The 22,013-nt window shown below is 35.1% G+C and overlaps 1 protein-coding gene across 4 annotated transcripts; it reads left to right on the top strand.

The window, feature by feature from the left end:
* The first annotated feature begins 12,926 nt into the window (after positions 1 to 12,926).
* Positions 12,927 to 17,473, top strand: LOC131148578 (RINT1-like protein MAG2L). 4 transcript variants are annotated; one of them, XM_058098376.1, is made up of 4 exons: positions 12,927 to 13,297; positions 13,543 to 13,638; positions 15,140 to 15,258; positions 15,363 to 17,473. In XM_058098376.1, the coding sequence occupies exons 1-4, from the start codon at positions 13,006 to 13,008 to the stop codon at positions 17,304 to 17,306; spliced, it is 2,451 nt and encodes an 816-aa protein (XP_057954359.1). In that variant the 5' UTR covers positions 12,927 to 13,005; the 3' UTR covers positions 17,307 to 17,473. The 4 variants fall into 4 exon arrangements, with proteins under 4 accessions (XP_057954359.1, XP_057954360.1, XP_057954361.1 ...); XM_058098377.1 differs by having other exon boundaries at positions 12,929 to 13,297; positions 15,140 to 15,252; XM_058098378.1 differs by lacking the exon at positions 12,927 to 13,297 and having other exon boundaries at positions 13,548 to 13,638; positions 15,106 to 15,258.
* The last annotated feature ends 4,540 nt before the right edge of the window (positions 17,474 to 22,013 follow it).

Genomic DNA, 22,013 nt, shown 5'->3' with positions numbered 1-22,013 from the left:
TAAAGAAAATTTTGATAAGTTACTAGGAGCTCAGAGGTTTGGAATTTTCAAAGAAAGATTAGGATATGGTCTATCATCTTCAGAGTCAATAGGATTTGCAAATCTTTATGCTAAAAGGAGCTCTACATCAAAGAAAAACGCTACACCAAAGCCAAACCCCTCACATGCTAATAAAGTTTGTCTATATTGTGAAAAGATAGGTTATGTATGATTTACTTGTCCCTTTAGGGGAAATAGAGGAAAAAACATGAATTACAAATGGGTGATTAAGAACACTAACCCCATAGGACCCAAGAAAATATGGGTACCAAAACAAGTCACTTAATGTTGTGTGTAGGTATGCTTGAAAACCGATTCCATAAGAAACAAATGGTTCCTCAATAGTGGATGTTCAAGACACATGACGGGAGATGCAAGCATATTTCTCTCGCTCACCTACAAAAGGGAAGGACTAGTCACATTTGGAGACAATGCCAAAGGAAGAATCATCGGTAAAGGTAAAATAGGTAATTCATCCTTGGCTATTGAAAATGTTGCTCTTGTAGATACTCTCAAGCTTAACTTGCTAAATGTTAGTCAACTGTATGATAAAGGATTAAGCATTATTTTTCAATCCCCTAAATGTTTAGTAAATGATTTAAATAGAAAAACCATCCTTATAGGAAAACGTGAATCAAACATATACACAATTGAGTTTGATGACATCAAAACTTATGACGTTAAATGTTTAGCAGTTACTAATGAAATTTGTTGGTTATGGCATAGAAGACTAGGTCATGCAAGCATGGATCTACTTCATAAACTTTCATCTAAAGAACTAGTAAATGGCCTATCAAAAGACAATTATGTAAAAGACAAAATCTGTGATACATGTCAATATGGAAAACAAGTTAAAACCTCTTTCAAAACCAAGAAAATGATATCTACCTCAAGACCCCTAGAGTTAATTCATCTTGATTTATTTGGCCCTAATGACATAGCTAGTATTAGTAGAAAGTTGTATGCAATTGTTGTAGTTAATGACTTCTCAAGATTTTCATGGGTAATTTTTCTTGCAAACAAAAGTGACACTTGTAATGCATTCATTCATTTTTTTGGAAAAATCCAAAATGAAAAGGGAATGTCAATTGTACACATTAGGAGTGATAAAGGGAGAGAATTTAGGAACAAAGAACTAGAAGACTTTTGCAACGAAAATTTGTATTCACACAACTTCTTCACACCAAAAACTCCACAACAAAACAGAGTAGTTAAAAAAAAAAAATAGAACACTCCAAGAAATGGCTAGGACAATGCTCAACAAACATAACTTGCCAAAATACTTCTGGGCAGAAGCCGTCAGCACAGCTTGCTATGTTAGTAACCGCGTCATCATTAGATCCAAGTTAGGAAAAACCCCATACTAGATATGGAAGGGTATGAAACCTATCATTTCACACTTTAGGGTTTTTGGATGTAAATGTTTCATATTAAATGACAGGGATCATTTGGCCAAATTTGATTCAAAGTCCGATGAGGGAATTTTCATAGGATATGCCATGAATAGCAAAGCATATAGGGTATTCAACAAAAGAATTCAAACTATTCAAGAATCAACCCATGTTGTGTTTGATGAAACAAACCCTCACGCATCCAAAACACCTATTGAAATAGATGAAGACAATCAAGTCACCACCTTGAGAATTGAAAGAGAATTAGAATAACTTAAGTTAATAATGATCAAGATACAAACATTGATCATCTAGAATCATCTCCTCAAAAGTCTAACCAACCAAAAGAAAAAGAGAATCATGAACTACCTAAAGCTTGGAAGTTTGTAAAAAATCACCCAACTAATCTTATCATAGGTAGTCCATCCCAAGGAGTTAGCACCAGATCTCACCTAAGAAGTGGATGTAATCATATTGCTTTCGTATCTCATCTAGAACCAAAAAACTTTGAGGAAGCTGAAAATGATGAAAATTGGATAAATGCCATGCAAGAAGAACTAGATCAATTTGAAAGAAACAAAGTATGACAATTAGTTCCTAAACCCAAAAATACTACAATAATTGGCACAAAATGGGTGTTTAGGAATAAGAAAGATGAAGATGGGAACATTGTTAGAAACAAAGCTAGATTGGTAGCCCAAGGGTATAACCAACAAGAGGGTATTGACTATGATGAAACTTATGCCCTGGTGGCAAGACTAGAAGCTATTAGAATGCTACTTGCCTTTGCTTGCTACAAAAACTTTAAGTTATTTCAAATGGATGTAAAAAGCGCTTTTTTTAATGGATACATAAATAAAGAAGTTTATGTCAAGCAACCTCCAGGATTTGAGAGCCACACTTATCCCGATTACGTATACAAACTCTCAAAAGCCCTTTACAGACTTAAGCAAGCACCAAGAGATTGGTATGAGCGTTTAAGTAAATTTCTCCTAGGCAATGGATTCACAAAAGGAAAATTCGACACCACTCTTTTCTTAAAACATAAGGAAAATGATATGCTTATCATACAAATTTATGTAGATGATATCATTTTCGGTGCCACCAATGAAACTTTGTGTCAAGTTTTGCTCAAACTATGCAGGAAACATTTGAGATGAGTATGATGGGTGAGCTAACATTCTTCCTAGGATTACAAATGAAACATGGAATCTTTATAAATCAAGCTAAATACGTTAAGGACATGTTAAAGAAATTCAGTCTTGAAATGGGTAAGTCTAAAATAACTCCCATGAGCATCACAACAAAGCTTGACGCTGATGAAAAAGGGAAGAATGTTGACCAAAAACTCTATCATGGAATGATTGGTAGTTTATTGTACCTTACCTCTAGCAGGCCCGATATAATGTTCAGTGTTTGTTTATGCGCTAGATTCCAATCTTGTCCCGAAGAATCTCATCTTCATGCAGTTAAAAGAATCTTTAGATACTTAGCAGGCACCCATGACTTAGGAATCTTCTATCCTAAGAATGCTCCCTTCGACCTCACATGCTACTCTGATGCTGACTACGGTGGTTGCAAAATCGATAGAAAAAGCACTAGTGGAACATGTCATTTCCTACGACACTCTCTTGTGTCCTGGTTTTGCAAAAAACGAACCTTCATAGCTTTCTCAACCACCGAGGCTGAGTATATTGCAATCGGCAGCTGTTGTGCTCAAGCCTTATACATCAAACAACAACTTGAGGACTTTCGAATCTTAGTTAAGACTCCAATTCATTGTGACAATACTAGTACCATCAACATCTCAAAGAATCCATGTCTCCATTCTAGAACTAAGCATATTGAAATTAGGCACCACTTCATTCGAGACCATATCCAAAAGGGAGACGTTGAGTTGGTTTATGTTCCTACTAAAAATCAACTCGCTGACATTCTAACTAAGCCACTCAATGAAGAAAGATTCCACAAAATCCGACACGCCCTAGGCATGTGTACTCCTTTAAATATATCATAGGATCCTTATTTCAGTTCTTACCCCTTTATTTAGCTCACCCTATAATTAACTTAGTTTTTCTCCTTCTTCTTGCTCTCGTCGACGAACACAGGGTATTCGTCGTTGAGAAGTTTGAAAAATTCGTCGACGAACACAAGGGTCTTGTTGTCAAATTTGCCTTAATTTCGTCGATGAACACAGGGCCTCGTCGATGAAAACTGTAGGGAACCACATATGCCCACTGGCACAACCCTATCTTTTTTCAAGCCCTTGCCCTCCTCTTTTAGTTCCTCTTTTTCCTCCCACAGCTCTGTCTCTCTCTCCCTTCCTCCTCTCACTCCAAATTGTCTCGCGCACCCTCTCCATATCTCTTAGGCTTTCCAAGCCTCCACCTCTCCTCAGCTCTCCAAGCCTCCTCCTCTCCTCAGCTCTCCACCACTTCCAGCTCTCTTTTTCCCCTTCACTCCTTCAATGGCTCCAAGACCCAAGCGCCGCAACCTTCAAACCAAGGCCGGCGAAGGCTCCTCTCATCGCCCTTCCACCATTCCTCCTCCAATTGCCCCCACACACTCCGACCCTCGCTTCGTCTCTCTAGAGGCCGCTCATCTCTATCAGAATGACATTCTTAAGCGGCACATCGTTTACGGGAAAATTGTGCCCTCCGACTTTCTTCAGCTTCATTTTCCTGCTCTTCTCTCCAAAATTAAAGCCCTCGGGTGGGATGCCCTCTTTGACCTTGATGAGCTCGTCTATGAGGACTTAGTTCATGAGTTTTACGCCAATTTTGTTCCCTCACATCACGGCATTTCCGCCTACTCTACCGTTCGTGGGACCATCATTTGACTCTCCGAGGACACATTCTCCGCTGTGTTTGGTTGCACCCATTATCCACTCCGAGGCCTCCCCAAGTCTTCTTGGCCTACACGGTTTGACTGGTTTGACTCGCACACCGCACTTAAGCTCATTACCGGTAATCCTCGCATTCCTGCTATTGCTCACCCTAAATCCAAGGACCTCAAAGTTGAGTTTTAAGTCCTCCACCATATGATCACGTACAATTTGTGCCCTCGCACTAGTGGACGGGATTAGGTCACCCTTGGCAATATCTTCAACATATACCGCCTTTGGGTTGGACGTGGTATTTACCTTCCCTCCATCATTGTTTAGAATATGGAGGAAAGCCTCAAGAGGTAGCGGGGTTGCCTTCCTTACGGTCATCTCCTCACGACTTTCTTTGATTACTTCGAACTCATTCGTGCTGGCTTGCCTTGCATTCGTCCTATGCCAGAAGATATATACACTGAGGTAACCCTTCGTCGCATGCACTTTGAAAAATATGATGCAACCAACACGTGGGTCAAAGCCCACGAGCAGGTACGCGTTCCGGTCGATGAGGTTGAGGCCACCATAGAGGCCGAAGACGAGGAAAGCGAGGATGAGGATACTGCATATGGCCATATCCTGGAGCACCTGGACGGGCTTCAGAACGCCATAACACAATCTGAAATTCGTCACCGTAATCATTTTGATTCCTTATATGCGTCTCTTGCCCAACAAGAAAATGCTAACCGTGCTCGCTTTGACACCCTTGATGCTTCCTTTGCTGCCCTCTTCGACCGTCTTGGTCGCCCACACGAGTAGCGCTCTGTTTCTGCTTTCCCCCAATTTTGATTATGGCAAAGGGGGAGAGATAGATATAGGCTTATATAAACTTTCTTTTTGGATGTATCTCTAGTTTTTCGGATGTATCTCTAGTTATTTGGATGTATCTCTAGTTGGTATAGTACCTTGTAGCCACTGCAAGCAATGTAGTAACTTTTTATTTCACTGAGATTATTGTACTTAGCAAGTAGTGAAATTGTTGAAACTAATTGCACTATCTTTGTACCAACATGCTTTTGCTTGATATACTGGATTGTTATATCTCGATTTTATGCAAGATTACTTGGGAAATATCTTACTTATAGACGGCATGCTACCGAAAATTTAAATAAAATCTTCATTCATATAATGCAAGCATTAAGGGGGAGAATTTATTTAAATACATTTAGTAAGGGGGAGCACTTATCCCTGAAAAGGAACACTAATGGATTGCCATCATAAAAAAGAGGGAGAATGTTAGACCAAGTGGTTAAGGGTCTTTCATTCCAACTATGTTTTGATGACAACAACCCATTAGCTGTTCTTTAAGGCTACTAACCTCTTTCTCTAGTCATGATCAGCTGTACAGAATGGGATCAAAGTAATAAGTTTCAAATAAGCCAGAAGCAACTTGTGACATGACCAAAAGTTTAGCCACTCAAAGCGTTCATGGACTCTACATCATATGCAAGTGTTCTAAAGACTGAGTGTGAGAGTGAGAGAGATTATTTTGTAAATTCCCTTGTATATGGAGTAACTCATATAAAGAGCAAGAAATGGGCATATCACACACACACACAAGTAAAGCTACTTAAGATGTCTAAAAACCCTAAAAAAGACAAGGACCTTCTTAGAACTTAAAAAGGATTTTTTTCTAAAGAAGTAAGAAGGGACTCGTCGACGAACACAGGGCTTCGTCGATGAGAATAACACAGACCTCGTCAACGAACATAGGATTCTCGTTAATGAAAAGAAACCAAAAGGCACCTGAATTCAAAACCAGCATCTCGTCGACGAACACAGGGCTTTGTCGATGAATATATTGAAGAGCTCGTCGATGAAAATAAACCGAGACCTGTCTGAATTCAGAACCAGCAACTCATCGACGAACACAAAGGTTCTTCGACGAATTGACTGAAGAACTCATCGATGAAATGCGGACCTCGTCGACGAATGTCGAGCTGTAGGGTTCATTAAATGCAGCAGAACGACTAGTTTAACCCTTGTTTTGCATCAATAAATGTTCAACGGTTCTCCAGCGACCAGCTCGCCCATTTGATGTTTAAATAAGGGTTATTGCATTTACTTCAAACTAAGAAAGCTCATTTACTCATTAAGATCATTTATTGTGCTTTCATTTCTAGGGTTTCCCTAAAACTCACTTGCCCTCTTCTTGCTGCTCTTACTCTTGTTTTTTACTCCATTGAAAAGAGGACATAGTGTGAGGATATTGTTGTGATACCCAGCTGAAAGGGAGTATTTAATATTGTATTTACGTCTCATCAACTTCTTGTAAAGGAAGGCTCTTTGTGAGCCATTGTAGGGTATCTCTAAGTGAGTACCTTATTGAAGCTTTTTGTGAGCAGTTGTGTGTATTGGCTTCTTCGCCTAAAGGAGGATCGTATAGTGGATTTTTGGGAATCCTTGAGTTGGTCTCAAGGCGTGGATGTAGGCTGGGTGCCGAACCATGTTAATATCGCCGTGTTAAGTTTCTCTTCTCTCATCTCTCTTTTATACTGCTCATTCATTACTTTTTGTTGCACTTTTATATTGTGATTTAATGCACTTGTTCTAGGCAAGATTTTTCTGTTTGTAGAAAATTTGCATATCTGCGAAGAACGTCTATTCACCCCCCCTCTAGATGCTCAATCGGGCCAACAATTTGAATGACCAACTATACCCTCTGTGTGTGTGTGTGTGTGTGTGCACTTAATTGCCATTTTTTTCAAAAACAATTATATTTTTTTTATGCCCAAAACTCTTTTAAATAGGGGATGTTCTCTTAAGCTAATATTTTTTTCAAAATGCTCAAAATTTTTTACTTAGCTTAACTCTTTTTGCCAATGCCAAAAGGGGGAGAAATACACTTGCAAAGATTGGTATGCATATTCTTATGAGGAGCTTTATTTGGCTTTACCCATTTTTGCATTTGTATTTGTCATCATAAAAAAAAGGGGGAGATTGTTGACTTTTTGAGTCCTATCTCGTTTTTTATAATGACAAATACTCTGGTATTTAATGTCTGTCAAGTTTGCGTGCAGGTTCATATAAGCATGATCATATGATGGCATAAGGTGACTTGAAGAATAAAGGCCCAGAATAGTCATTTATTGTAATTTATATTATGTTTAATTCGAGTCTATAATAGCAAAGTATAAATGGTTTGTAAAAATCGATGTGCATCATGCATGTAGAAACTTATAAGATCAAGACTATAGAATGACCTTAGGGATCATCCTGACACTAGATTTTTGGGACTAAGTAAAAATTCCTTAGAAAGACCCTAGGTCCTTGCATTTACACTAAGGATAGTCCCCATTATCACATACTATCAGGGGGAACTTTTTGAATTAAAACGTAACTTAAGGTGTTTAGTTATTAAGGTTTTGAGCGACCGAATCTTGGTGTTCAAAACACCTCGGTCGACCGAACTGTTGTATGGTCAAAAATTTTACCTGACTTCGAGTGACCGAACTCAAATGAACTGAGTGTCCACGATCGACCGAACTCAAGCCCAAACTTTTTCTGACAACTCGGGCGCCCAAACTTCACGTTCAAAATACCCCCCCGGCGATCGAATGTGCAAGTTCGCTAGACTAAACTTGAGACCAGTCAACCGAACCTCAGACAGATTAGAAAATCGCCTTGGTCAGCAAACCAAACCTTCATTTAGGCACCCGAAGTTCCAAAGTTACCTTTTCCTGTTGTGTTTGTTTGGGCGACCGAACCTATGGCTCGGTCGATCGAAACTCTCGGATTGGCCAAATTTTTACCGCGGTTGATTGAGGTTAAACAAGGTTAATTTCTTAAACACATTTTAAACATTTTTAATAATTCCCTATGTGTCCCCAATGGTTATAATTTTGGCCTTCTCAATATATATGGGTTCAATTGCAAAATTAAAGAGAGATTAGCAAGATCATTAAGCCAAAAATTCTCTGAATTTTTAAGAGTATATTTTTCCTATACTAAGCCAAATACACTCCTCCTTTGCTATTCCCTTGAGAAATCAAGTTTCTAAAAAGTGTTCTTGAGTGATTCTAGTGCTTAAACTCTCCTGGTTATAGATTGATTTATTGTTTTTGATTGAGAGTTTTAGCTAGGGTTTTCCCCCCGATTTAACTTGTAACAACCTAAAATAATAATAATAATAATAATAATAAATTAATTATTATTAAGAAAATTAATTAAATTAATAAATTTAAGGATTTTGGGTATATATATATATATATAAGTATATAATAAAGTAAAGTAAAGTAAAGGATAAAGGAGAAAAAAAAAAGAGACTTAGTGGTTAAGTCTGATGGAAGCACCTGGAACAAGCAGAAGTAGGAACTCACGCTGGCACAGACAGAAAGAGAAAAAGAAAAGAAAGAAAAAAAATAAATTCTCTTAGCTCACGGTTCTCCACTCCTCTTCTTTCTACGATTTCGCGGCGGATTCTCGCCTAATGGAAATCCGAAAATACCACCGAACTCCATTCTCCGCCACCGACATATCTATCGAAGTGGATTTGTCGTAGGAGTAACGTAGGCATATCTCCTGGGGTAAGCCAAATTCTCATTCTTGTCTTAATTTTTCCTAAATTTTAAGCCAAATGGAGGATCAGACACCACCACGAGAATCTAGAGATGATTCTCTACAAATCTAGCGGAGCGAATTTCTCGTGGAGTCGTTGTGGAAATAGCCCCAAAACTAGGATAAATGGGTTATTTAGAAATTAATTGTTATTTAATTATTGTAAATTAGGAAAGGTTAAAATAATATTTTATTGAGGTTGATATGATTGAATCAGGGTTCGGGTGAGCGCCGCGGGTATAAGTTTAGGAGCCCTGCAGGCGTGATTTAGGAAATCAGGTAAAGGGGAATAAAATTGTATCAGTATTTTATTAAGGTGAATCGGTTATTTACGAGCATATGAAATTTATTATTTATCTATATGATTTTTAGAACCGTCTGAGTACTAGAAAATGATGATTTTGTTTAAAATTTATATTTGGGATAATTGCATATGATATTAAATTCGTGTGACATGGGAACAATTTTTCCTAATAAATTGAGTATGAATTACTGTGGTATTTGGATTTGCATGTGGGGGTGTTTGAAATGATTATGGCATGATGAATGAGTTATTATGTTTGACTCCTGTGTGGAAATGTATTGGTCTGTTGGATTCTTGTGTGGAAATGCATTGATGCGTCTGTGTGAACTAATTGGTGTGGTTATTCGTATGTATCTCAATATAACGTTGGCATGAGAAGGTTGTTATATTGCCTAGATATAAATCATGATGTGACGTTGGCAGGTCAAGGAGCTTGTCATATTGTCATTTATATGGGGTAGGACATTGGCAGGTTGAAGAGCTTGTTCTACTGATGCATGATAGGTAGGTCATGGGGATTGGATACTGATGAATAGTGGTGCCTGTGTGGACCACGTTATATCCTGTGTGGATAATGGCGCCTGTGTGGGCCATGTTATGTACGCTGTGTGGGTAGTGGTGCCTGTGTGGGCCACGTTATATCCTGTGTGGATAATGGCGCCTGTGTGGGCCATGTTATGTACCCTGTGTGGGTAGTGGTGCCTGTGCGGGCCACGTGTAGATAAGAAGTACGTAGGTGCTTGTGTGGGCCACGTACTGATATGAATGTTGTTGTTTTGTGTGGGCCACATACTGAGGACATTGGAAGACGAAGTATAAGTTGTGTGATTCTTGTGTGGATGTGTTGTGTGCATGTGAATTTAATTATAGCATAAAAATAATGGTATAGCATATTGTGAATGCATGTGTGTGCATGCGGCGAGGTAAACATAACACCGAGGGCTTGCTAAGAAAGGCGAGTGCTTTGCTAGGTAGTTTCTTGGTATCAGTGCAAAGGGATGCTACTTGTATAGGCGGGTAGACATCCTAATCCTCGGAAACCTTCGCCTTTAAAATAATAAAGATGTGTGTACTGGTGACGAGGTAATACTTCACCTAAGGGCTTATTGAGTAAGGTGAGTGCTCTGGTAGGTAGTTTTTAGTACCAGAGAAGATGGAAGCTACTTGTATGGGCGGGTAATCTTCCCTATCCTTGGGGACTTTTGCCTGCATAAAAATTATGTACGTCTGCATATTGGATGTGTGTATGACATTAGATGTCAAGAATGTTATTAATGGTACATTTTCTCAGTTATTATTGATATTATGTGAAAAGCAATTTATTTTGATATGTAAATATTAAAACTCATTTGTCGTACAATGTTATAATTTATTCCACCCTTACTGAGAAGTGTCTCACCCTAGTGGATTAACAATTTTTCAGGTTCTTCTGGAGACCGGGTTTGAAGGCCTAGGTTGGGACCGTTTTTGCTGGTTTCTTTTTGGGGTATTGTGAGATACTGATATATGTATAGATATGTTTGTACGAGATTATGTTTTAAATACTGGTTGTGGAGATAGATATTTGGATGTTGTAGTATTCGTTTTTGGGTTGTTATATAGAACTCTGGTATTTATTTGAGGTTATTTATTTATGTGCCGCTGCGTGTATGTTAATTATGATATCAGATACAGGTGATTGGAACACATGGCACTTGAGCCCCACTTGGCGGGTCGGGGCGTCACATAACTAATAAATCTTTGTGTGGGAAAACCTTAGTAGCTAGTGAGTCTTTGCATTTTTGTTGCAAGACTCATTAAACTTGTGGTTTTTAGTTGTGCAAAATATTTTTCACAAGCTTACTTATTCTTCAAATATCTCTTGAACTTTTATTTTGAAAAAATTATTTCTAAGATATTTTGAATACTTTAGTTGGAATTCTTTGAAACTTGTGGTGATTGATTTACATTGATACTTTGTTTCAAAGATTGTTTGGAAATACACTCTAGACCTTGATTGCACATTAACTTCAGATTGAGTGTTTAACACACGTTATTGGCACTAAGCATATTTACTACCATTTGTGCGTGCATATTTATCTGGACTGTATTATGGTACATATTTACTTGATTAGAAGCACTTCATTTGTACGCAAAAACTATATTGATTATTGTATTCCAAGCACGGGTTTGAAGAGGGAGACTTGCCCTGGTAAAAGTCTCGGATTGACTTTAACCCGGTTAGGAAAGTTAGGTGTACTATCCTGGTAAGGTGTTGTATATGGTGCCGCTCCACCCATGAAGTGAGCCTTAATAGAATCCTTGTACTTGTGAGCCAAGGCGGGGACGTAGGCAGGATTAGCCGAACCTCGATATCATATTCGGTGTCAACTTTACATTTTCTGTATTATATTCTATTTTGTGCTTGATTTAATTTCCTTACTGAATATACTGCATATTTGATTGACACGATATTGCATTTTATTGGGAAATACTTGAATTGCATTGTATGTACTGAAAGGTGAATAATATATTGCATATGCAATTTCATATATACTCAAACTGCCCCTAAGTTGCGTTATATTGTTGTTAGATTAGTTGAACCTAAGAGGAAATTTTTTAATCTCCAATTCACCCCCCCTCTTGGGATTGCACGAAAGTCAACAATGTGGATGTCCCTCATGTCAACTATGAACCTACCCCATATATCTGCAATAATTCCTGTCCCTATGAACTTGCCGTATATATCTGTACTAATTCATGTCCCTATGAACCTGTCTCATATGTCTGCACTAATTATGTCCCTATGTGAACAAGTCCCATATGTTTACACTAATAAAGTTAGCATTAGCTAGCTTGTGAAGGCTATAAATACTCCCTCCCAGGAGTAGAAAAAGAAAAAGAGAGAATGATAAAAGTAGAAAGAAAGATAGGAGATATAAAATAAATAAGGAGAGATATTTTGTATAAGACCATATCCATATCATATTTTAATTCCTCTCGAAATAGTGAAACTTTGATCTAATTCGCCCGTGGAAGGTATATCCGAATTACATAAAATCTCTATCTCATCTTCATTTACTTTTCTGCTCATCTAACTTTGATTTAATTCGCCCGTGGAGTAGGTATATTCGAATCACATAAAATCTCTATCTCATTTTCATTTACTTTTCTGCTCATCTCTATTTATTTTATTATTAATTCTTACATCATTTTATAACAAAAACAACAAAATAATGCTTAATTGTCTTTATAATAATTTTTAATAACACTTTTTTATAATAATCATAATAATGAAAATTATTATAATAATTATTTTAAATAAAAAGCAATGTTTTCTAAGATAATAATAATATTATTATTAATTGAATTTAACAACAACAACAATAGTTTTTTCTATGATTATATTATAATCATAATAATAAAAGATATAATAATAATAATACTAATGCCGCTAATTGTTTTAATAATAATAATAATTTTTCCTAAAAATAATAAATCTTTTTTTCTTGTTGAATTTTTATAAAATTTACATTTAAACTCTAGATTACTTGAAAAAAATAAAAAAGAGTTTTGAAGACTCTTGAGTAGTTTGTATTTTTAAAATTAAAAATCAAATTATTTTTAAAATTTTAATTATTTTTAAAATATAAAATTGTAAAAAGTGAGGCGTAGTGTATATTAAAAAGATAACTCGGACCAAACTCAACCATCCTACCCGATCGACCCGACCCATTCACCTCATCCACCCGCGAGAGAGAAAAAGGAGCCCGCCCGAGTTGTGTCTCACCCAGTACGATATTCCACTTTCTTTCTTCCATTTCTCGTGCCTTGTTCTTGCGTTTGAAGCTCCGGAGATGGCGTCAATGGAAGCGCCTAGTATTGTGTTGCCCGGTCACAGGGAGCTCTCGCCTGCTCTCCTCTTGTCCCTGGAAGAGCATTTCAGAACCTTTCAAGACCTATCCGGAGCCCCCGATCTCGCCTCTGAGCTGATCAAAAGCTGCTCTGATTTGGAAGCAGATCTCACTCTTCTTCGCAGAAAACTCATCAGCCTCTCCGTTTCGTGGATTTCCCGTTCCTTCGCAGCCAAATCCACCCTTCGCGAAATGACTCTCAGCTTGCAGAATCTCAGTCTCTACTCATCCCGATGTCAGTCTAAGCCTTTACTCACTTTCTCGATGTTGTGCGCTTTTTATTTTTTAGTTTCTTAAAAAAAAAAAAAAAAATTGTTTCCCAAAATGGTTGTGGGTCTTTTACCTCTGCATGATTCAATTTCTGGGTTTCGATGATTTGCTCAAATTACCTAGTTTGGAGGCTGTTTGATTTACTAGGTTTTCTAACGTTCTTCAGATCTTCGTTTTTGTAATTGTGTATAATGTTTTTCGGGATTATAGGTATGATCAACAAGAAAATCCGGAAGATGCTCGGGGAGGATTTGCCTCGTCTTGGGAAGGAAGTTCAGCGGATTGACACTATTCGCCATTATGCTGGTGAGAGATGATATTGTGCTTGATTTACGTTCCTGTTTTCTGTCTGTGAGTGTTTGATTAACTTGTCAGATGCAGAGATAATCTATCTTTGTGCCTTTGGTCTACAGATCTTAAGCAACTGAGCTACCCCAAGTATGAATTACATGTGGGAGCGAAGTGTTAAATTCTTTTAACTTGTTGAAGAATTTCTTGTGACCTCGTCAGTTAAATAGGCTTAGATAAGTTAATGAATCAATGCAAACTATGGATATCCTTTTTGTAAATTTCAGCAAAAAATTTTTTGGACTTATAAAATCATTGATTCTTACCTTCTTTTGTCGAGCAGCAATTTAGGATCAATGGGATAGCACATCTAAACTCTGCTCAACTTAGCTAAGTGATATCTGGGGATTGGCCTTCCTTCATTTATTTATCCTTTTTTTTATCCATTGCAAGTCCACTGAGAAATTAATTTTTTCCATTTTTCCATATAAACACACCCCCCCCAAAAAAAAAACCCCGAAAAATCAAGTTGCCATATTCTCTCTTCTTGCATCCTGGTGATTGGCAGGCTTCCCCATCTTGTTTTAAAGCCTTTGATATACCAAATTACTCTTTATTGGAGTTAGTATGACTTGATGCACATGACCATGCCATCGTAGGCTATATAACAATTTCTTGCAAATGCTTTACACTTATATTTGTTTTGCCATTCTCCCATTTAAATGCAAAGCACTTCATAAATCATGACTTGCATTTAGAATATTTCTTGTTAGATTTATTGGTTTAAATACAATAAGAATCCAGGTGTAATTAAATGCTTAACCATCAAGTATTACCAAGTTTAGTTTTCCCTTCAATATGAGATGTGCTGACCCTATTAGAAAGAGGTGATAATTAGGATGTCACTATGCAAGTGTTGGGCTAAGAGTGCCTTGTGTTCTCTACTATCCACTCTCATATTCCTCCCGAAGCCATTAACAGTAAACAATTCCTCACTCTTCTTTCAAACCCCAAATCACAATCCTTCTTTCATACACTTTAAAACCCTAAAACCCAAAATGTTCTGCTGCCTAGAATGAAAAATTGAACTTAGAGCTCTACAAGTGGCTATTGTTCATCACTAGCACTTTTTCTGCATAATATGTGCTACATTGGCACACTTGCATTTGTGTGTGACCTGTATTTTATAATAATATAATCCCTGCTTTTCTTATGCAAAGGTCTTTATCTTTTCTTTTTCAGAATTGTTCCTTGTCTTGAAGAATGTTTGATCTGCTTAATATTCTTATTTTGGCCCTTTTTTTCTATCTCCCTCCCCCCCCCCCCCCCCCCACTAAAAAAAAAAAATTCCTTAACACATTTGTTGCGATTATGATCTTCATTGGAGTAATTATTCTTTTGTCAAATTGCCCGAGACCTATGCTTTTGTTAAATTTAGTCATATGATGCCCCTCATATCTGTCCTCTTTCCCCTAAAACAACCAGGCTACGGGCTGTACTTACCCCACTAATATTTCAGAGACAACTCTACAATTGGAAGCTCTGGTTGGAGATCTTGAAGATGCAGCCATTTCTGTTATAAATCAACATGCTGGGAATATGCTCTCAGCAAGTTCTTCAAATCCATCAATTGTAATTGTAATGACGTCATACATGCTATCCACTTTATTTATCTATTTATGCAGATAAGAAATATGTTCTAGGAGTGTAGCATGGGATGCTAATGTGTTCTTGAAATGCAGGACTTTGGACCAAAGCATGAAAAGGTGCTTCAGGCTCTAAAAATTGTGAATGACATCGAGGACGTATTAGTTAGAGTTGCAAATTTTCAATCACAGTGGTGTCATCTTATCAAATCTGTTGATGCTAGAGTGGAAAAGTCTTTGGCAGTTCTCCGGCCTCAAGTTCTTGTGGATCACCGACTCCTCCTTGCTTCTCTAGGATGGCCGCCAAAGCTTGTGACATCAAAAGAAATTAGTGTGACACAAGGTCTCCCAAATCCACTGCTTTTGATGCAGGGAGAAAAGAGGAAGTGTTATTCTTTGAGCTTTCAAACACTCTGTGCTTTGCAGCATGTTCAACTTCGGCGGGAAGAACGTCAAAGTGACCTTTTGGGACAAAAAGAGGAGCAGAAGATAGGACTTTGGGCCATTGATGAACTGGTTTCTCCTATTGCATCACGGACTGAGCATCACTTCTCGAAATGGGCTGATCAGCCTGAGTTTATTTTTGCTCTTGCATATAAAATTACACAGGACTTTATTACAGGAGTTGATGATGTTTTGCAGCCTCTTATTGATAGAGCAAGATTGAACTTTAGTGCTAAGGAAGCTTGGGTATCTGCAATGGTCCAAGTGCTTTCAGGCTTTCTAGAAAAAAATGTTTTCACTGTTCTTGCTGATAGGTACAAGGAGAAATCTATGAAGTCAGATGTCATCCCCTCATGGCTTCATTTGATCGATCTTATTGTTGATTTTGATAGAAAGTTGCACTCACTTGTGAGTTCAGAAACTTATCTCTTGCCAGAATCTGGGGGAGAGTTCTCAAGGGGCATATCAGTATTATCTATATTTTGTGGTAGGCGTGACTGGCTCAAGATTTGGACCAAGATAGAGCTCAAGAATGCATGGAAGAAATTAAAAGTAGAACTGGCAGGTGAGAGGGCTTGGTTAACTGATGGACAAAGAGTTGAGCTTCATATTGACACAGAAACTGAAGAATTTCTTCTCTCCAGTAGGGAAGACTATAAAGCTCCATTAATTGCTGAGTCTGCCCTTAAAATTGCTTGGGGAATGGTTGCACGATGTCAAACTTTACCAAGCATTGCAGCACAAATACAATTTATCAGATCAACTGCAGCTAGATTCCTCTGGTATTTTTTTAAAGTCCTCCTCCTCCGAGGCAAGAAAATTGAATTCCATCCTGTCAATTCGGATGATGATGATATTTTAGTTAGAATATGCGGATTAATCAATGCTGCCAGGTATTGTGAATCTAAACTGCAAGAGTGGAGTGATGATGTGAACTTTTTGGAGTTGAGAGTTGCTGAAAATGACTTGGATGTTTGTGTTAAAGACTCGAAGCATGATAGTTATTTTTTCAGTGAAGAAATAAACAGCTTGGCTGAGCTGGAGACAAATTGGCTTATCGAGCTGATTTCTCATCTTCTTCACCAATTTGACATTCTTTCCTTGAAATATTTCCAAAGTATGGAATGTTTCCAACAAGCAAAAGAAGAATCTGCTGCTGCCACAGACATGGCTGTATCAATTGATTTTGTTGAAGCATTGGATGCTTTGAGAAGTGGGCTTTGTGCTATCAAGAAGAATCTCAATCCAAAAGATTTTCTGGATCTGTGGAGGAGTGTGGCCGATGGGCTTGACCATTTTGTTTTATCCAGTGTTCTTGCAAGTGAGATTAAATTTTCTGATCAAGGGGTGGGTCAGTTTCGAGCTGATATACAAGCATTATTCTGTATTTTTCGTTCTTTTTGTGCACGGCCTGAAGCTTTTTTCCCTTGTATACGAGATTCTCTTAAGTTGCTAGAAATGAGTAAGGAAGAGGCAAATCATTTGCAGGTGGTTTTATCGAACGATGAAAATATAATAAAATGTCTGCGTTTTTCTGGAATTTCTTGCATATGTTTTGATCAAGTCCAGAGGATTTGGAGGAAAAGAAAATTTTGAATACAATTTTTTGTGGTTAGAAATGGGATAGAATTTTTGTATTCAATTGTTCCACTTTTCAGGAGTTGTGTTGTGGTGGTTATAGTTAAAATCTTGTTCATGACAATTTTTTTCTCCTTGGATCAAACTTTTGTTCTTGATGTGATGCACACAACGCTTAGCTAAAATATTGTGTTGGGTTAAAATGTTCTTATTTTTTTCAATGCCTCTGACTTAGGAAAAAAAAAATCAGATGTTTAGTATTACTGTCCAAAATTATGAAAATAAATATCAAATAACTATTAACTATATACCAAATAAAAAATCTAAACCTTTGAAACTTGTCGTCTTTTATTAGATTTTTTCTTTTTACAAAATTAGATATACCATTTGGTTTGCAAGATAGGGACTAAGGAGTATAATTTTTGTATATATTGGTAGCTGAAATTCTATTGAAATTATAAATTGTAAATTAAAATATTTATTGATGTTGTACCCTATGCATAAATCAATGATTTTATTTTTTTTAAAAAAAATTCAAATAACTTTAATATTGATTATCTTGAGTGTACTTCCTCCTTTAATTTTATTTAAATTTAATTAAAGAGGAGCTTTGGTGTGACCATAGAATTGTTATCTTGTGATCTAAAAGTTACAATTTTGAAAATAATTTCTTATAAAAATTTAAAATGAAGTTACGTGCTATACATCAATCATGGTCCTATCCCTTCTCTCACCGCATTAGATATATGGTATTTGAATCACCTAGGTATCATCGAATGTACTACAAGAAAGGATTGGTACCTTCTATAACTTTTTAATGTAAAAATATTTCCAATTCAAGGCATGACACCATAAACTTAATTTCATTCTATTTCTAGTATTAAATATAAAATTAATGTTTATTTAATTTTTGTCTTTCAAAAAATATATATCTTGTAATTTTCTATTTGGAAATGTTGGACTCATTTTCCTCATAATTTTCTCCTATGATATTTTCTTCCTTTTCTGTGTTTAAAATATTTCTCAGCTCAATAATTGTTACCATCTTCTCAACTTACACTATTGGCACAAAACTTTTCAAAATAAATGTTGGGTAGGTTCGAGTAGCGGTAAAATCGACAATATATAAAGCCTAAATAAATGTTGGGTATGTTCGAGTTGTGGTAACATCGACAACATACAAACCCTAAAGAGGTATTTTAAAATACCTCAAATTTTAATCTTTTGTTAAAAAAAAATACATTTATTCTACTGGTTGGTTGCTTAAAGTTCTATTCTAAATTTGCATCGTGTCCTGTTTAAATCCACAAATTTTAATATAAAATTTGAAATCTACCCTTTTAAATAGGAAATTTAATTTTAGGCATAATTTCCTTCTACTTCCAAGTTCCAAGTCACTATCTGCTTGGATGCTCAGATGCTCAAGTCAATGTGTACTACTCAATATTTTAATTTCAAATCTTATTGAGGATTTTTTTTTTTTTAAATAGCATTGTTGTACAAGATTGATATTTATTCCTTTGTTTAGGATCTGTTTAGATCAACGATTTTATCAGGAAAGAAAACGAAAGGAAACTAATTTTCTATTATATTTTCTCTTGATATTAAATATTATTAAAAATAAAAAGTTATTCTAATATCATCAAAAATTAAGAAAAATCGAGTGCTAATGATGTACAAAATCAAAATTATGTTAATTACTTTGTTGTCATATTTTATTTTTCTTTCTTATTTACCTTCATAACTAAAAATAAAAAAATAGATTCTTTCAAAAATTTTCTTTTCTTTCTCTAATAAGTTCTAAAGGAAGCCTTAACTTTTGACTACATAATTTTTTTGCAGCTATACTCTAGCTTTTTTTCATTTTTTATTTTTACGCAAAACTAAAATTTATGTAAACAAATAGATTTAATTAAACTCATATTAAACATAAATAAAGAATAGAAGAGAAGATCAAAGATGAGAGTGGATGGAGTGAAAGTTGACCAATACTGTAAAACAGGATCATTCTTGTGGGGAAAAAAATTAAGTCATTCAGGTTATTCCAACTAAGGAAAACATTTGAGTGTTATATGATAGGACTCATGTATAATTTAGTAGGATTGTATTTGTTGAGAATTCCACTCATGAGCTTATCCCACATTTAAAAAATTGAGTGGATGATGGGTGCTTATATACATGGTTGGATTCAAAACCTAATAGACTTAAGTTTTTAAGTCAAGTTGGTGTTTACCCATGTGTTACAAAAGTGTCGAGCATTTGTAGCATATGAAATAGGTGATAGATTTGAAACTTGTGTGCATTTGAAACCCATTTTAGTCAATTTTATCCATCCAGCAATTTAAAAAAATGATTGCTCATGTTAAGTAGTAAAAAGATATAATCGTTTTTCAAAACATTCACTAATGTTGGCGTGTATATAATTATTAAATTTTATATAATAAATAATTAGAAGGAATAGTTGGAACTGCGTGTGAGTATGTGTGTGTGCATACATACACAAACGCTGACACTTGGTTCAATCCTCTCTTCTTGTAGTGTTAAAGCTTGATATACATGACCCACAATCTAACAACTTAAACTTTTAGGTAAAATGGTAATCTAACATGGTATCAAAGGTGGTTACGAGGAGGTCCTGAGTTTTAGTCTTATTGTTCGAGTTTATTATGTGATATTTTTAAAAAATTATTATAATTCTTATAATGGGTATCATCTTTCATGTGTGTATCTCTCCACGTGCTGTCAGGCTGGACGTGTCATCCTCTTTAATCAAAATAAAATAAAATAAAAGATTTGCTATCCTTTAATTTATTTATTTTTAACTTTTGTCATGGTAAAAGTAATTTTTTTATTATTATATGATATGCTTTTAGTATCAATTGTGTCAAAATTAACTTCCATATATTGTTTCTCACTTCTAGAATTTCTATTAGAATTATCATAAGAAACAATATAAGACATTATTTTTTTCAAGAATTTTTTTTTTAAAATTTCTATATAATATAGGAGTTCTTCCGAGGCCTTAACTACTGTCACTACATTATATTTTGGAACATTCAAGCTAGGAGTGATTTCGAGTTAATTTTTAACTATAAACCAAATAAAAATCTAAACCTTTAAAACTCATTGCTTTTTATAAATTATAGTTAATTAACAAAATTTTTAATTTTACACAACATTAGTATTTGATTTTTTTAATTTGTAATTATCTCAAAATAAACTTTATTTTTATTAATATTTAATATCCAAAGAAAAATATAATGAAAAATGAGTTTCTTTTTATTTTTTTCTTCCATTTTTTTAAACAAAATACTTAATTTATATGAATATATATATATATATATCAATTTGATTAAAAAAAATTTAAATTTTACACATCATTAGTATTTGATTTTTTAATTTTTAAATATGTTAAAGTAAATTTTGTTTAATAATATTTAATATCGAAAGAAATATATAATGAAAAATGAGTTTTCTTCTTATTTTTTTCTTCTATATTTTTAAAAAAATACTTAATGCATATGAATCTATATATAGTAATTTAGTTAAGAAAAAAAATTTAACTTTACACATCATTAGTATCTGATTTTTTTTAAAATTTTAATAATGTTAAAATAAATTTTTATTTTTTAATAATATTTAATATTGAAAGAAAAATATAATGAAAAATGAGTCTTCTTCTATTTTTTCCTTCTATATTTTTTTAAACAAAATACTTAAAAAACAGCATATATATTATTTCTTCAATTGAAAATGCAAATAAATTCATTGTAAACTTTAAGAAAATGCAACTTGTATTGCTTTTCCTTTTTCTTGCTTAAAATGGTTTCCAATTCAAGGCATGCCACCATCTTCTCAACTTTGCTTCATGGCAAAGGCTTTGTGAAAGGAAAGACAAAGGCTTCATGGCAGGGTTCGAGTGGTGGTAAGCAACCACACCACAAAAACATAAAGAGGTATTTAAAAATACCTCAATTTTTTGTTGCCTTTCATTTTCCTCATAGTTTTCTCCTAAGCTATGTTCACCCTTTTCCGTGTTTAAAATATTGCTTAGCTCAATAATTGTTACCATCTTCTCAACCTAGCCTATTGGCAAAAATCTTTTCAAAATAAATGTTGGGTGGGTTCGAGCATTGGTAAACATCGACAACATACGAAGCCTAAAGAGGTATTTTAAAATATCTCAATTTTCTATTTTTTGTACTTGCTGGTTGCTTAAAATTTTATTCTAAATTTGCATTGTGTCATGTTTAAATCCACTTGAGACGAGGTCGCTATGTGGGTGGCTTCTGACTTTTTTTAAAAAGAAAAAGAAAAAAAAGTGTCCTGTCTAAATCCACAAATTTAAATATAAATATTATTGAAAATTAAAAGTTATCCTAATATGATTAAAAATTAAGAAAAATTGAATGCTAATGATATGTAAAATCAAAATTATTTTCATTAATTTTTATATTTTATTTTTCTTTCTTATTTATCTTCATAACCAAAAATGAAAAACATATTCTTTCAAAAAATTTCTTTTCTTTCTCTAATAAGTTCCAAAAAAGCCTTAGCATTTGAATACATGATTTTTTTGTGCTATACTCTAGCTTTTTTATGCAAAACTAAAATGTATGCAAACCAATAGAAATATTTAAACTCATATTAAAAGCAATAAAGAATAGAAGTGAAGAGAAGAGAGTGGGTGGAGTGAAAGTTGACCCATATCGAAAAATAGGACCG

This window comes from Malania oleifera, chromosome 2 (genome assembly GCF_029873635.1).
Source record: "Malania oleifera isolate guangnan ecotype guangnan chromosome 2, ASM2987363v1, whole genome shotgun sequence".
Lineage (NCBI taxonomy): Eukaryota > Viridiplantae > Streptophyta > Magnoliopsida > Santalales > Ximeniaceae > Malania > Malania oleifera.
The sequence above is the reverse complement of the archived record's forward strand: the minus strand, read 5'-3'. Positions and strand labels throughout refer to the sequence as shown.